At 42.7% G+C, this 16,319-nt stretch overlaps 1 protein-coding gene across 1 annotated transcript in view; it reads right to left on the bottom strand.

The window, feature by feature from the left end:
- The window catches only part of LOC130194399 (cytosolic phospholipase A2-like), a 29,184-nt gene that overhangs the window by 8,285 nt on the left and 4,580 nt on the right, over nucleotides 1–16,319 (bottom strand). Inside the window, exons 2-12 of the mRNA XM_056415407.1 lie at nucleotides 13,601–13,695; nucleotides 13,147–13,228; nucleotides 12,785–12,933; nucleotides 11,235–11,348; nucleotides 10,492–10,529; nucleotides 9,180–9,324; nucleotides 6,292–6,428; nucleotides 5,794–6,016; nucleotides 4,878–4,992; nucleotides 1,604–1,741; nucleotides 1,412–1,501 (exon numbers count right to left, since the gene is read on the bottom strand). Coding sequence (XP_056271382.1) covers nucleotides 1,412–1,501; nucleotides 1,604–1,741; nucleotides 4,878–4,992; nucleotides 5,794–6,016; nucleotides 6,292–6,428; nucleotides 9,180–9,324; nucleotides 10,492–10,529; nucleotides 11,235–11,348; nucleotides 12,785–12,933; nucleotides 13,147–13,228; nucleotides 13,601–13,618 — 1,249 coding nt within the window. The 5' untranslated portion in view covers nucleotides 13,619–13,695. The remainder of the gene's footprint in view (nucleotides 1–1,411; nucleotides 1,502–1,603; nucleotides 1,742–4,877; nucleotides 4,993–5,793; nucleotides 6,017–6,291; nucleotides 6,429–9,179; nucleotides 9,325–10,491; nucleotides 10,530–11,234; nucleotides 11,349–12,784; nucleotides 12,934–13,146; nucleotides 13,229–13,600; nucleotides 13,696–16,319) is intronic.

Raw genomic sequence — 16,319 nt, 5'->3', positions numbered from 1 at the left:
GCATGAAAAGAAATGAGAAAACAATTCCACGCCGTGAAAAAAAGACGACGCAGACGACAAAGGGAGCTCAGGCTCGGCGGAATGTCAGTTTCACTGGACGGTTGCACCAGAGAAGTTATTCTTATAATTATCTGGGAAAAGAACACCGACGCACACACACACACACACACACACACCCACACACACACATACACACACACACCCACACCCATGACTAAACACACACAAACACGCATGTTCACGGCATGTCTCCAGATCACAATTTCGCAATCAGGTAAAGAACGACGAGGATCCCCATTTTAATTATATTTACAGACCCTGTAAATACAATTTATTTCATGCAATAATTAATTGAATTTCCTGTAAATATATATTTAATTAATTACATTTGTGCTTAATGTTTTTATTTATTGATACAACGAGAAACATGTTCATTTCCTTGCTTATTATATTTAGGGTTATGGAAAATACATTTTATTTAATGCAATAATTAATTGAATTTCCTTTTAATATATATTTAATTAATTAACATATATATACAATATGTATTACTTTTTATCTTACATTTGTGCTTAATGTTTTTATTTATTAATACAATAAGAAACATGTTCATTTCCTTGCTTAGTATATTAAGGGACACTGGAAAATACATTTTATTTAATGCAATAATTAATTGAATTTCCTGTCAATATATATTTAATTAATTAACATATATATACAATATTTATTTCTTATTATCTTACATTTGTGCTAAATGTTTTTATTCATTGATAAAACTAAAAACATTTCCTTGCTTATTATATTTAGAGAAACTGGAAAATACCTTTTCCTTAATGTAATAATTCATTTGATTGCAAATACATCTGCCTGTAAATATGCATTTAATTAACATGTAGATCCAATATTTATGATGTATTATCGTACATGTGTGGGTGATGTAGAAACATGTTAGTTTTCTTGCTCGGTGTGATTAATCGGCTCATTTCGAGATTGTTCTGGAACTATTGTGTGTTTCACATGCTCATATTAAATAAACAAATCCATCTGAGGATGAAGATCATGTGAAACGAAAAATACTGAATTTAAGTAGTCGTGAAATTGTTAAAACAAAGAATGAATTTAAGAGATTTGGCACTTAAACCAGAATCGTGCCGCTCAGAATGAAATGCATTGCATTGTGGGTATTTTGTGTTCTTCTTACCACATAGACTGTTCTAGTGACTTATCCTGTTTGTTATTGTTTATGTTTATTATGGTCTGTCAAGGGATTACAGATGCTAACTAGCATTGTCGCTACAATTAGCTACAGAGCATCAAATGGTGACATTCATGTTTTAACTGTCCACGCTCCCTTTTTAAATAAAGTTAATAATAATATTCATAACAAAATGGAAAGCAGCATGAACGTTACCTAACTCCTCCTCCATGGTGCTGCCCCCCACGCTGTCTTTGACCCCCAGCACTCGGTTGAACAGGATGGAGAAGGCACTGCCCCACACACCTGAACACACACACACACACACACACACACACGCCGTTAGTGGGTTTGTTGTAGTTTCACCCGCTCTGTTTCTAGACGCACAACTCTTTAGTTCCATCTCACCCATCAGGAAGTGCAGCGGGTTCTCCTCGTACTTCTTGACGACGGTCCCCATGAAGAACTTGCTCCCGAAGAGGTCGGGGGTCATGAAGGTGCCGTACTTGGCCATGCCGATCTCGTACGGGCTGAACTCCACCCAGTCTGGGGGCGGAGCCTCGGCGTTAACGCGACAGAAACATACCGACTCTCGCATTCGTTCACATCTACGACGCGCCATGTGCAGTCGATAAAAAAAACCAAATAAAGACTCTCATGCTCACGCCGAAGCTCTGAGTCTCGAGGAATCGGAGGTCTTGAGAGTCTTTTATTTGAAGATTTAATTCAAACTCTGAAACCTCTCTTAAAGAGACATCACCCTTCTCTTAAAGGGGTAGTGCCCCTCTCTTAAAGAGGCAACGCCCCTCTCTTAAAGGGGTAGTGCCCCTCTCTTAAAGAGGCAACCCCCCTCTCTTAAAGAGACAGCACCCCTCTCTTAAAGGGACAACCCCCCTCTCTTAAAGAGGCAGCGCCCCTCTCTTAAAGGGACAACCCCCCTCTCTTAAAGAGGCAGCGCCCCTCTCTTAAAGGGACAACCCCCCTCTCTTAAAGAGGCAGCGCCCCTCTCTTAAAGGGACAACCCCCCTCTCTTAAAGACGCAACGCCCCTCTCTTAAAGGGGAAACCCCCCTCTCTTTAAGAGGCAGCGCCCCTCTCTTAAAGAGGCAGCACCCCTCTTAAACCCAAAATGCATTTCTGGTAGGTAAAATAAATCTGACAACTGAATTATAATTAGAGAAACGTCGTTTTAATTTGAATTAGTGATCAAGTTAATAATATTAATAATAATAATGCATTTAATTTATTAGGCGCTTTTCAAGGTACTCAAAGAAACTTTACATCATATAATTAAAACATCCTAAATTTCTTTAACATTCGGAGCAGACGGACACTTTAATTCAAACTCTGATGCCCTCAAAATGTGTTTCTGGTAGGTAAAATAAATCTGAATAAAGAAAACTGAATTATAATTAGTCAAAAACTAATTTGGAATTACAGTTGAATACTAGAATATAATGGAAGGCACAGTCAGTGTGAGCTCTGTGTCGTATGATTCATGCACAACTAAAGGACGAGTCAAGGTCATAAGGTCAACGTTGAGGGTCATTCAGCTCAAATTAAGCTCCGGTGTCAGTTCAGTCTGGGAGATTTTACATTTGCATAGACGAGTCGCTCATTTCTCATTCTCCTGCCGTTCCCTTCTCGCCCGCAGGCCGGCTCGCGGCGTCCTCGGCTCTCGTCTCTCCGGTCACACGGCGACACCGCGGCATCGTTTAGCGCGTCATCTTTAGACAAGTCTCTCTATTTCAGGACTCCTCACCACATGAAATCTGCTCATAACGAACAATGGACTTGTCCTCATTGAACTCGTCATCGTTAGCCTCGGAGAACGGGGGGGGGGGGGGGCGTGGCCTCGTGGTGACGCATATTAAAGAGACGCCGCGCACCGTTTTCACTTTATCCGCCAGAAATAACAAAATAGCTCCGTCACGATGTCGTGCGGACGTGTTTCAGACGTGTTGTTCTCACAGTTTATTTTTAGCTTCAGGCTTGAAACAGAAACCGTTTTAAATTTCATTTCTTTGTCCTTCTTTAAGGAGGCGTGATGATGTAACATCAGCGTTTAAACATCTTCAGAGCAGAGCATGGGGTTGTGAAACGGGTGGAGACGTTACGCAACGACGCCGTGGGTCAGCACGGCATTGTGGGTCTCACGTGCACTAACATGCACGTGAAGGCAGAGCAGAGGAGCTCCGATTACGAGTTCATCCTCTGTCGGGGAGACGCTCCTCTACAGGGCGCCATCGCACCAGACGCCACTTTTAAATGCGCAGCCGCACCAAAAAACGCCTCGGCAAAAACGCGCCGGGCAAAGCAGCGTGGTGCGCCGATGGAGCGGCCAACCGTTGATTTTGGGTTCACGATATTTTAAAAAAAAGAAAGGAAAGAGTACGGGGAATACCAACGTCTATTCCGTTAATCGTGTTTTGATGGCGAGGCGTTCAGTTGCACTTCCGACCGAGCAGGAGTCAGATTGAGTCGTGTTTAGATTTAGAATTAGAAAACTCTTCGTAATTAAATTCCGCTAATATGAGGTTCTCGTCGGGAAACCAGAAAGGAAAGCCCGCCTCCTGCTCCTATTGGCTGCCTTGAGCCTCCTGCTTGATCCGATTGGCTGCCTCGAGCCTCCTGCTCATCCGATTGGCTGCCTTGAGCCTCCTGCTTGATCCTATTGGCTGTCTTGAGCCTCCTGCTCATCCGATTGGCTGCCTTGAGCCTCCTGCTTGATCCTATTGGCTGTCTTGAGCCTCCTGCTCATCCGATTGGCTGCCTTGAGCCTCCTGCTTGATCCTATTGGCTGTCTTGAGCCTCCTGCTTGATCCGATTGGCTGCCTTGAGCCTCCTGCTCATCCGATTGGCTGCCTTGAGCCTCCTGCTCATCCGATTGGCTGCCTTGAGCCTCCTGCTTGATCCTATTTGCTGCCTTGAGCCTCCTGCTTGATCCTATTTGCTGTCTTGAGCCTCCTGCTTGATCCTATTGGCTGCCTCGGCCCAACGTGACATTGATGAGCGCTGCTCCTCCGCGCCTCGCGCTTAAAGTTAAGAAAATTGTAACAACGCGTTTTTGAGAGGCGCGTCTGGTGTGACCGCGCCCTGAGTCATGAACAGTGTTGCTGCTCCTTTGTTGTGTTTTCTATTCAAATGTTTGTTTTCTTTTTGTTTTCACTCTCTTTTTGTTGTTGTTTATCTTGTGTTTTACACTTCTTGCTATGAATATGTAGAGAGCATCATCTCAAAATCTGCACATGCAATGTCAATTTTCTGAAAGACATCTGTAAACGTCTCATTGAGCCGACTAGCAATAAAAATATATATATTTAAAATAAATAAAATGTGTGTTCCGTAGTGTGTAGTGTACTTTACATTACGTGTCATTTAGCTGACGCTTTTATCCAAAGCGACTTACAATCCTGTCACATTCACACACCGTAGAGCAGCTACAGGGAGCAGCTCGGGGTCAAGTGTCTTGCTCAAGGACACATCGACTAGGGCGGGGATTGAACCTCCAACCCCCTGATTCAAAGACGGACCTGCTGACCTCTGACCCACAGTCACCAAGCGTAAAGTCGCTGTGCCAACGAGGGAATACGACCCAGAGTCTTGATATAGCACAGATGCTACGTAGCGCCACAGAGCCGCCATGACACGCCGGACAACAGATGTGCAAACAGAACATTCACCTGCAAACATGAGCTCCGAAACATCTGGCTTGACGTGCAGACATGTGAAGAGGGGGAGGGGACTCTGGGCCTGGTTGATCTTCTCCTGGATGCCGCTCAGCTTGATGTCCATCCTCTGGAGGGAGGAGGGAGCACAGCCAATGAGTGATGAGCATGCACTGCACCCTGAAAACCAACTGAAACACGTCGCTCTTCTGTTTGAGACTTTTATTTAACAAGTTGTTCAAACAAACAAACGCTGCGTTGTCTTCAGCCTGCTTACTGAACCTGCCCTTCACACACCGCTCTCTTAAAGAGACAGCGCCCCTCTCTTAAAGGGGCAGCACCCCTCTCTTAAAGAGACAGCGCCCCTCTCTTAAAGGGGCAGCACCCCTCTCTTAAAGAGACAGCGCCCCTTTCTTAAAGGGGCAGCACCCCTCTCTTAAGGAGACAGCACCCCTCTCTTAAGGAGACAGCGCCCCTCTCTTAAAGAGACAGCGCCCTTCTCCTAAAGGGGCAGCGCCCCTCTCTTAAAGAGGAAGCGCCCCTCTCTTAAAGAGACAGTGCTCTCTTCCAAAAGGGACAAGCACTTTCCTCCCGTCACAGTTAGTATCTGCTCAGGTGATCAACGCTCTCAAATATAGGAACTACACATTAATTAACCTTAAACACACAATCAAAGTAATTATAAGAAATTGGACACAGTTGTATTAGATCGGTAAGATATATGACGTAACATATTTCAGGGTGCTCCACCTGCACGCTCTCAGGTATAGTTGGATGTTGCGTTTGACACGGTTAAGTGAAAGAAGTGAGATGGGAGGAAACCAAAAAAAAGCTTGGTTGGGAGGTCACTTCAAAGAAAAGAGAGGACATTAAAAATGAAGTTATGGAAAAGGTAATTCCACCAAAATGAAGACATTGAGGCCCTTCTTACCGCAGGTAGGAGGGTCTCCCCGATGAGCATCCCAAAGATATCGGTGAAGGTCACCGGCTGCCCTGAAGCCTTCTTGGTCCAGAGGGCCTGGATGTAGTTGGTGATGTGTTGAGGCAGCAGCAGCTTCAGGGGATTACTGCTGACTCTCTTCATCAGCTCTGCATTGATGTCCTTCAGGCCCATGTTTGGAAACTCTGGATGGGAATAGATAATGGACATGTACCTAGAGAGAGGACAAAAATATGAAAACGGTGTTTTAATAGAGAAAAATCAATAAATAGATTCTTAGAAAATATCACAGCTTTTTTTACAAAGAGTACAAAGCAGGTGCTGTAAATGAAAATTAAAATAAGTCACTCTACAAGTCAGAGGTGCTCGCTTAATGTGACATGAGGAGGAAGGAACATCGAGTAGGAAGAGAGAAAATATGTATAAAAAGAGGGTCAAGGAAAGACAAGGTGTAAAAAAAGAGAGAGAGGAGAAATAAAAAGAACTGACCACGTAGATCCAGAGAGTCCGGCGATGTACGTTGTGCAATCGAGGACCCCTGACTCATACAGGGCCTTCATCACACCCGAGAAGCCCACCATGGCCCGGAAACCGCCTCCTGAGCCCGCTATGGCTATCACCGGCACCTTGACACACACACACACACACACACACATACACACACACACACACACACACACAAGGAGACAGTCATTATCGAGAGGAAGAAGAAGACAAAAGCATAATCGCATAATTACATACCACCGCCGTTTGGAGCATGAGTCTCACATTCATTCTCATTGAGCAACTTCCGCTGCCTCTCTATACAGTAAAGGTAAGGGTGCCCCCCCCACCCCCCCACCCACCAGCTAATAGTCCCCGCCTACAGTTTCATATTCAGCCGACAGAGGGATATCTCTTCTAATCTTTTAAACCTTTCACAGTCGTGATGATGAAGTGAAGCCCGACGCGCAGAACCATGAAGGAGCATCTGGAACCGAAAATGGTTCTTTAGGAGGGCGCCATAGAAGAACCATTTTTGAACATATAAAAGTGTCTCAAAAAACCTTCAATGGTTCTTTAAGGCACCATTTCTGGTTCCACACAGAACCTTTCAAACCAGGGTTCTTTAGAGAACCATTTCCTGAAAGAGTTCTTCAAATAACCTTTAAAGGTGCCTCAAAGAACCTTCAATACATGGTTCTTTGAGGCACCATTTCTGGTTCCACACAGAACCTTTCAAACCAGGGTTCTTTAGAGAACATGTCCTTAAATAATTCTTCAAAGAACCTATAAAGGTGTCTCAGAGAACCTTCAAAACATGGTTTTTGAAGGCACTTTTTCTGGTTCCACAAAGAACCTTTTATGGTGTCTCAAAGAACCTTCAATTGTTCTTTAAGGCCCCATTTCTGGTTCCACACAGAACCTTTCAAACCAGGGTTCTTTAGAGAACCATTTCCTTAAAGAGTTCTTCAAAGAACCTATAAAGGTTCTCAGAGAACCTTTAAAGGTGTCTCAGAGAACTTTTAAAGGTGTCTTAGAGAACCTTTAAAGGTGTCTCAGATAACTTTTAAAGGTGTCTTAGAGAACTTTTAAAGGCGTCTCAGAGAACCTATAAAGGTTCTCAGAGAACCTTTAAAGGTGTCTTAGAGAACCTTTAAAGGTGTCTCAGAGAATTTTAAAGGCGTCTCAGAGAACCTTTAAAGGTTCTCTGAGAACCTTCACAAATGGTTGCAACATTTATTTTGTTCCTTTGGTGTCTTTCAGGTTCTTCCTCTGTTTCAGAACCCTCGTTGCGCAGCGCGGCTTCCCGTCTTGCAGTCGGTCTGAGTGTTCTGACAGACGTGAGGACACTTCCTGGCGGGCAGCTGAGGAGTCATCTGTCATCTGGTATCTGTTATCTGGTTCCAACGGAGGCTTCCGGCACGTGTATATATATATTGTATGTATATACATATATATATATATATAGTCTCAAAAAAAGTGTATATTTTATTACATTGTTTTATATATATATATTGCCATGATGTATATTCTATTACATTGTTTTATATATATATTGTTAATACTTTCTTCTTTTTTTGTGTGTGGATATTGTATAGTTTATTCTCATTCTTATTCTTTTTTTAGTCTGCTACTGCTGTCGGGTGTTTTGCACATAAGAATTTCACGAACCGATTATACTTGTATAAAAGGGGATGTGACAATAAAAACTTGAAACTTGAAACTTGGTGAGGGGAAGCCACTCCGGCTCACACACTGCGGCTCCTCGAGCGTTCGGAGGAATGTGGCAAGCTGAGAAAAGAGGCATCCCAGTTCTGACGCCTGACTTGTGGGTACTCCAGAACAACGGGGGGTTCTCCTCATGGTTCTCCTCATGGTTCTTTGTTATTGTAACTAGAGCCGCACATCGTACCAGAGAGCCTGGCCACGCCCATCATTTAGCTATTTAAAACTTTATAGAAACTTATGGGAAACACACTGTAGAAGAGATATCCCTCTGGAGGCTGTGAGACTACCGACGGGAAACTGTGATGCATGGAGACGGCAAAGAAGCCAAAAGCATTCGAGGAATTAGAGGAGCTGAAACTTAGCAGAGCAAATCAAATATAAAATATAAAACATCTCCGCTCAGAGCCGGCAGCGGCTTCCAGCTCGCTAGCTCATGTGGAATGAATGACGACGTGGGTGTCAGGTATCTCCTATAGGCTCTGTGACTCACGGGGGGGGGGGGGACACTCCCTTCTGGGGAAAGTCTCCGGAGCCGGTACAGGTGGGGGGGCGGGGCGTTTAAATGCTCTATAAATAGCAGCAGCAGCTCAGGTGAGAGCAGACGACTAATTAACTACTTATTTTTATTTTTAGCACAGAGAAGGTTCACACGGAACAATAAAGGTTCAATAATGGTTCTTTAAAAAGCCGACTGGAGAACCATTTTGGAAATGGTGCCTGAAAGAACCATGTTCTGAAGGTTCTCTGAGACATCTTTATTGGTTCTTTGAAGAACCCTTTAAGGACATGGTTCTTTAAAGAACCCTGGTTTGAAAGGTTCTTTGAGGAACCACAAATGGTTCTCCTATGGCATCCTCTGAAGAACCATATTCGGTTCCAGGTGGCCCCTCCATGTTCCTGTGTGGCTTAAATAATGCAAAGAAGCAACTAGCATGATCTGAATTAAATGAGCACTCAAAACTGAAATGAAATAAAGTCCTGAGAACAAACACACGCCACCTTCTCTTATTTTTTCTCGACACGCCTACAATGTGAGTCTCGCTCGCCGGCCTGCGATGTCGTTCAACGTGTCGGAGACGTTGAGTTCTCTCGGCTCTCAGACTGACACACGGTGGCCTTTAGAAGCGTTGCGATGGTAAATCTGAGCGAGCGTTGTTTCCTCTCACCTCCTCCAGCGAGCTGGGCAGGAAGCCGGGCTTCTCCAGGGCCAGCAGCTTCTTGACGGCCAGCATCACGCGCTCCCGCCGGCTCTGCCTGAACTGCTTCTCCTGGTCGCACAGCGCCAGGCTGAACCGCAGGTCCAGCTTGTTGCTGCACGGCAGACACAGGAGGTTTAATAGGAGAAGGAACACGGGGTCTGGATCCTGGAATATGACTACTAACAACGACGCTATGGCCCTGCTGAGACTCCGCCCACTCCTCCTCTCCACCTCCATCTGATGGATGCTGGAGGTCTGGATGGTGGAATATGCCGACTACCAACTCTTCATCCACTCTGTCGTCTTCATTGTGTTGTTCCTGTGTTTTAATGTGTGTGTAATGATTCCTTCTGGTCACATGACATCTATGACACCTGTCCATCCTGGAGAGGGATCCTCCTCTGTTCTCTCCTCAAGGGGTCTGACCTTTTACCCTGAAGGGTTGTTTGGGAGTTGTTCCTGGTCCCATGTGAGGTCAAAGGTCAGGGATGTCTATGTGTACAGATTGTAAAGCACTCTGAGAGGAATGTGTAATTCGTGAAAATGGGCTAAACTGAATTGAATTGAATTGAGTTGAATTGAACACGGGAACTGAAGCGATGACTGGAGGCGTCTGATATCGACCTGGTAGATCGTCCCCAGAATATGGCGTGATTCTGCCCGTCTGTAGATCGGACCACAAAGGCCGGGAAACACGAACGCCGCTTTTCCTGTTTTTTATGACAGACGGCTGGAGGCAGTACCGGTAGACTTCTCTCAATTCGCCTCCTGAGAGTCTCCAGGTTTTCTAGACGCCTGTTTCTGACCTGTACCTGTGAAGAATAAACTGAGTATTCTCGCACGGTGCCGTCTCTCTCGGAGATCCTTCGGCTGGCGTGAAGATACGACCCTGGTCGTCGAGGTCGGATGAGATCTGGGATGGGCTGCCGTGGAACTACACCGACACCCTGTCGGCTCGTCGTGACTCCTCCTCATCGTTAGAAACCCTTCAGACATGTTCGGCATCTCTAAATCCTCCCACTCAGGTGTGCGGGGCGATGCCACCGGAGGTGAGATGTTTTCCACTTGGCGTCAGCAACTCGCCTGGAGTCACGAGTCGCACGCATACGTTTGGTTCCTTCACTAGTTTCATGTTCATTCCGCTCCTTTTTTCTTCTTCTGCTGATTCTTAATCCCTGTGTATTGTTCCACCTGTCACAGGTGTGCACACGAGCCATACAAACGTAATCAGATATATGTCGATGCATCTTTTTGTTTTATTTTGAAAGGGAAGACGTACCAGATCTCCAGCGTCATCTCCAGGTAAACTTTGGTGACCTGTCCAAATTAAATGAGAGATTATTGTCCAGCGAAGAAGAAAATAGTTAATTATGCAAATGAAATATGTCGTGTAAATAAGAAAAGAGAAAAAGAGAAAAATATCGTTACATTTTTGTAGATTTTCTTTCAGCCTTTTTCCAAATTCTTGCATTATTTAAATAGAAATGTCCTGAATCGCTTTATAATTAAAAAGATTTCTAGCATTTGATTAATCTAATAAAAATCAATCATCAAGAGTATATTATATACAGTATAATATATACAGTATATTATATACAGTATATTATATACAGTATATTATATACGTTATATTATATACAGTATATTGTAGACATTATATTATATACAGTATATTATATGCGTTATATTATATACTGTATATTATAGACATTATATTGTATACAGTTTATTATAGACAGTATATTTGTACACATTATATAATATACAGTATATTTCTTACTTTGTACACATTATATTATATGTTATATTTTATATTATATATTTTATATTATATACAGTATATTTCTTACTTTGTACACATTATATTATATATGTTATATTATATATGTTATATTATATATTTAATATTATATACAGTATATTTCTTACTTTGCACACGTTATATTATATATGTTATATTATATATGTTATATTCTAAATGTTATATTATATATGTTATATCATTTACAGTGTAGTTCTTACTTTTCCGATGAGGAAGGGCTCCATCTTCTTCTGGCCGACGCCCAGCGTGGTGATGTCATAGGTCGCCGTGCCGAGCGTCTCATCCATCACATAGTTGGCGTCCATTAAAGTTAACTGATAAACAAACATCAGTTAAATGGTTATTATTATGAATGTGTGTGTTTTTATTTAGTTAAATGGTTATTATTATGAATGTGTGAGTTTTAATTCAGTTAAATGGTTATTATTATGAATGTGTGAGTTTTAATTCAGTTAAATGGTTATTATTATGAATGTGTGAGTTTTAATTCAGTTAAATGGTTATTATTATGAATGTGTGAGTTTTAATTCAGTTAAATGGTTATTATTATGAATGTGTGAGTTTTAATTCAGTTAAATGGTTCTTAGTATCCTGCTCTATGTTCACCCAGGTGAAGAAAAAATATTGCTAAGTACTTGAAGCCGTACCAATTCTAAGAATACTTAAAGTGTGTTACTTTAGAACTACTTATTTTGTACATCATATATTTAAATAGTATTTAAGTACTATTTAAAATGTATTAAGTATATTTAGCTGTGCTAAACTTAAAGTATACTTAGTACAATGTAAGTACATGGCTGTGTATGTGCTAATATGCAGATAGTTCACTTAAAGTATATTTTATTGTGTTTGAAATATATTTGAAATATATTTTTTTCTTACAGATTACTAATTACCACCAAGAAGATGCATCATTCTGAACCTAGTTCCTATGATGTAAACATGTGTGTATATATATATATATTAATATCTAAATGTATGTAAATCTATATAAATAAATGTGTATATATATATATATATTAATATCTAAATGTATATATATAAATATATATATGTAAAAATGTATATAAATATTAATATATAAATGTATATATATATAAAAGTATACACATATTTATATATAAATGTGTGTATATATATATATTTGTATATATATATATATATATATATATATATACAGGACTGTCTCAGAAAATTAGAATATTGTGATAAAGTTCTTTATTTTCTGTAATGCAATTAAAAAAACAAAAATGTCATGCATTCTGGATTCATTACAAATCAACTGAAATATTGCAAGCCTTTTATTCTTTTAATATTGCTGATTATGGCTTACAGCTTAAGAAAACTCTAAAATCCTATCTCATAAAATTTTAATATTTCCTCAGACCAAGTAAAAAAAAAGATTTATAACAGCTGAGTGTTTGTCAAGGCTCAGGAAACCCTTGCAGGTGTTTCGAGTTAATTAGACAATTCAAGTGATTTGTTTAATACCCTACTAGTATACTTTTTCATGATATTCTAATATTTAGAGATAGGATATTTGAGTTTTCTTAAGCTGTAAGCCATAATCAGCAATAAATCAGAATAAAAGGCTTGCAATATTTCAGTTGATTTGTAATGAATCCAGAATGCATGACATTTTTGTTTTTTTAATTGCATTACAGAAAATAAAGAACTTCATCACAATATTCTAATTTTCTGAGACAGTCCTGTATATATATATGTATGTGAATGAGTGTGTGTGTAGAACCTTGAGCAGGTTCTGCTGGTTGGGGTCCAGGATGAAGCTGAAGGTCTCGTTCCATTCGGGGTTGATGTCGTTGTCGATGTGTTTCGTCCTCTTCCTGCTCTCAGGGGCGGACGGGATGAAGAGCTCCACGTAGGGGTCAGGGGTGTCCACTACACACACACACACACACACACACGCACACACACACACACACACACACACACACACAGACACACATTCGTACAAACAAACAAAAAGTACATTTGTTTTATGTTTTTTTGTGAAACAAGCTTTCATCATACGACATGTTCTAAATAAATAATAAATAATACATAATAAATAATAATAAATAAGTCATAAATCATAAGGACAGTGAGACTCACGCAGGTCGCCCAGCGCTCCCTTGGTGACGTTCTCGGCTCGAGACACCGTCACCGTGAACTTGTGAGAGAACTGCTGCTCCACCTGCAACGCCATCTCATATCAGACATCCACACTCAGTCAGGTGAACACAGGCCTCCTGGTAACGTGCAGGTCGTGGCGGAAGAGCCCCGACGGGAGGACGATGATCAGGCGGAACATCACTTCCTGTTCCTGGAACTTTAAACCACTTTAAAAGCAGTTTTCAAGAAATGAAATCATAATAATTCCAATAATAAAATCTCGATCTTCCTTGTTTTGCGTGTTGCTTTGTGTGAGCCATTGTTCCAAAGGACTTTTACTGCGCTGCACCACGTGTTCTCCATCTGAAGGGACGCACACACACACACACACACACACACACACCTGCTCTTGGAGAACAACCAATAGGAACGCAGCATCCAGGAGAATACTCACGAATATATTGGAAGCCATCGCGGGTCGTCGGCTGAGAAACTCCAAAGAAAAACCTTTGAGTCGAGACGTGACCTCAGAACATCTCAGTCGGAAACCTGGAAGAAGAAACAAAGACCGTTGAAGATCAGCTCGTCTGCAGCCGAGCGGCGAGGAACGACTGCCAAGCGGAACGTTACTGAAACTTATTGAAGGAGCAAACTTATTCAAACTCTTAGTATCATCATCAAACACTGTAAATATTAACACCTTCTGGAGTGTGTTCTGTTATATTTAGTATATTTGTACTTCCTCATTATAGTGTTATTTCTAATAACGCCATTTATTGTGGCCCCTGACGGCTTGGAAAAACACATGATCACCTTTTCTTCAAGAAATGTAAAACAAATATCCTGTGCTTTTATTTTGAAAGTTTCAAATCAAATGGATTTATGTTATAGTATTAGAGAAATCTTCTCACGTACAATATTTCTAGACTCAAATAAACAATAATCAAATGCAAAGATGGTTATTTAACAATATGTTGGGGAGTAGTTTACACAGTGTTACAGTAACCGGCCCTTTAAGAGGCGGCCATGACGCTCATGTGGCCCACGGTGAACATGAGTTTGACCCCCTGACCCAGAGGCACACACAATAAAACCTTGAATCTTGAAGCTGCTTCTGAGATATCTTGAGCGGAAGTGAGCAAGATAACCAAGATAAGAGGATCAGGCCCATTCAGGCATGTGTGAGGCCACCTCTCACCTCCAGAGAGGAAACAGGTGGAGGCAGAGAGAGGAGAGGAGAGGAGAGGAGAGGAGAGAAGAGGAGAGGAGAGGAGTTTCAAGTTTCAAGTTTTTATTGTCACATCCCCTTTTATACAAGTATAATCGGTTTGTGAAATTCTTATGTGCAAAACACCTGACAGCAGTAGCAGACTAAAAAAAGAATAAGAATGGGAATAAACTATACAATATCCACACAAAAAAGAAGAAAGTATTAACAATATATATATAAAACAATGTAATAGAATATACATCATGACAATATATATATATAAAACAATGTAATAAAATATACACTTTTTTGAGACAATATATATATATATATGTATATATATACAATATATATATATATAAAACAATGTAATAAAATATACACCATGGCCATAGATATTCACAGAATATGTTCTGGTGTGTAGTGTTAATGAGGGTCTCAGTCCTTGTTCAGCAGCCTGATGGCCTGACTGAAGAAGCTGTTCCTCAGTCTGTTTGTGCGGCACTTGATACTGCGGTATCGCCTGCCTGACGGTAGAAGGGTGAACAGTTTGTGGCCGGGGTGGTTATTGTCTTTCATCATCCGTTTGGCCCTGGCCACGCACCGCTTGGTGTATATGTCCAGGATGGAAGGAAGCTCACCTCCAACGATGTACTGTGCCGACCGCACCACCCTCTGTAGTGCCCTACGCTCCAGGGCGGTGCAGTTCCCGTACCAGACGGTGATGCAACCTGTCAGAACACTCTCGATGGTACTGGTGTAGAATGTTCTGAGGATGCGGGGGGCCATGTTGAATTTCCTCAGTCGCCTAAGGAAATACAGGCGTTGTTGGGCCCTTTTCACCACGTGAGTGGTGTGCGTGGTCCATGTGAGGTCCTCGGAGATGTGCACGCCGAGGAACTTGAAGCTGCTGACCTCTCTACTGCAACTCCGTCTATGGAGATGGGGGTGTGCTCTCCTCTCCGCTTCCTGTAGTCCACGATCAGCTCCTTGGTCTTCTTGACGTTGAGGACGAGGCTGTTCTCCTGGCACCACTGTACCAGTGATCCAACCTCCTCCCTGTAGGCTGTCTCGTCGTCGACGGTGATCAGCCCCAACACTGTTGTGTCGTCAGCAAACTTGATGATGACGTTGGAGCTGTGCATGGCCGTGCAGTCGTGGGTGTACAGGGAGTAGAGAGAGGGCTCAACACGCATCCCTGAGGGGCTCCCGTGTTGAGGGTCAGCGGCTCTGAGGTGGTACTGCCCATCCTCACCACCTGGCGGCGGCCCGACAGGAAGTCCAGTATCCAGCTGCACATGGTAGAGTGCAGGCCTAGACCTCTGAGCTTGGTGTCGAGCTTGGCGGGAACAATAGTGTTGAACGCTGAGCTGTAGTCCACAACCAGCATTCGCACACAACAGTTCCTCCTCCAGGTGGGAAAGGGCGGTGTGAAGTGCCATGGCAATTGCGTCGTCGGTGGATCTGTTTTGACGATATGCAAATTGCCATGGGTCCAGCGTGGCAGGCAACATGGAACAAATGAAGTCCTTGACCAACCTCTCGAAGCATTTACTGACAATCGAGGTGAGGGCTACGGGTCTCCAGTCATTCAGGCAGGTTACCTTGGGGTGTTTGGGGACAGGCACAATGGTGGACATCTTGAAGCTCTCAGGAACAACAGCCTGGGACAGGGAGAGGTTGAAGATGTCTGCGAAGACTCCTGCCAACTGGTCTGCACATGCTCTGAGGCGCGCCCGGGATGTGGTCGGGACCTGCCGCCTTCCGGATGTCCACCCGCTTGAAGGCTCTGCGCACGTCAGCCTCTGAGATGATCAGCAGGCTGGTCTCCTCGGCAGCGCTGCCTTGCGGGCTGCCGTTCACGTCGAACCGAGCAAAGAATGTATTTAGCTCGCCTGGGAGGGAGGTAGAGGAGTTCTCTTCACCGCTGGTTCTCCTCTGAAGTCCGTGATTGTCTGTAGCC

This window comes from Pseudoliparis swirei, chromosome 5 (genome assembly GCF_029220125.1).
Source record: "Pseudoliparis swirei isolate HS2019 ecotype Mariana Trench chromosome 5, NWPU_hadal_v1, whole genome shotgun sequence".
Classification (NCBI taxonomy): Eukaryota; Metazoa; Chordata; class Actinopteri; order Perciformes; family Liparidae; genus Pseudoliparis; species Pseudoliparis swirei.
This window is presented reverse-complemented; position numbering and strand designations above follow the sequence as displayed.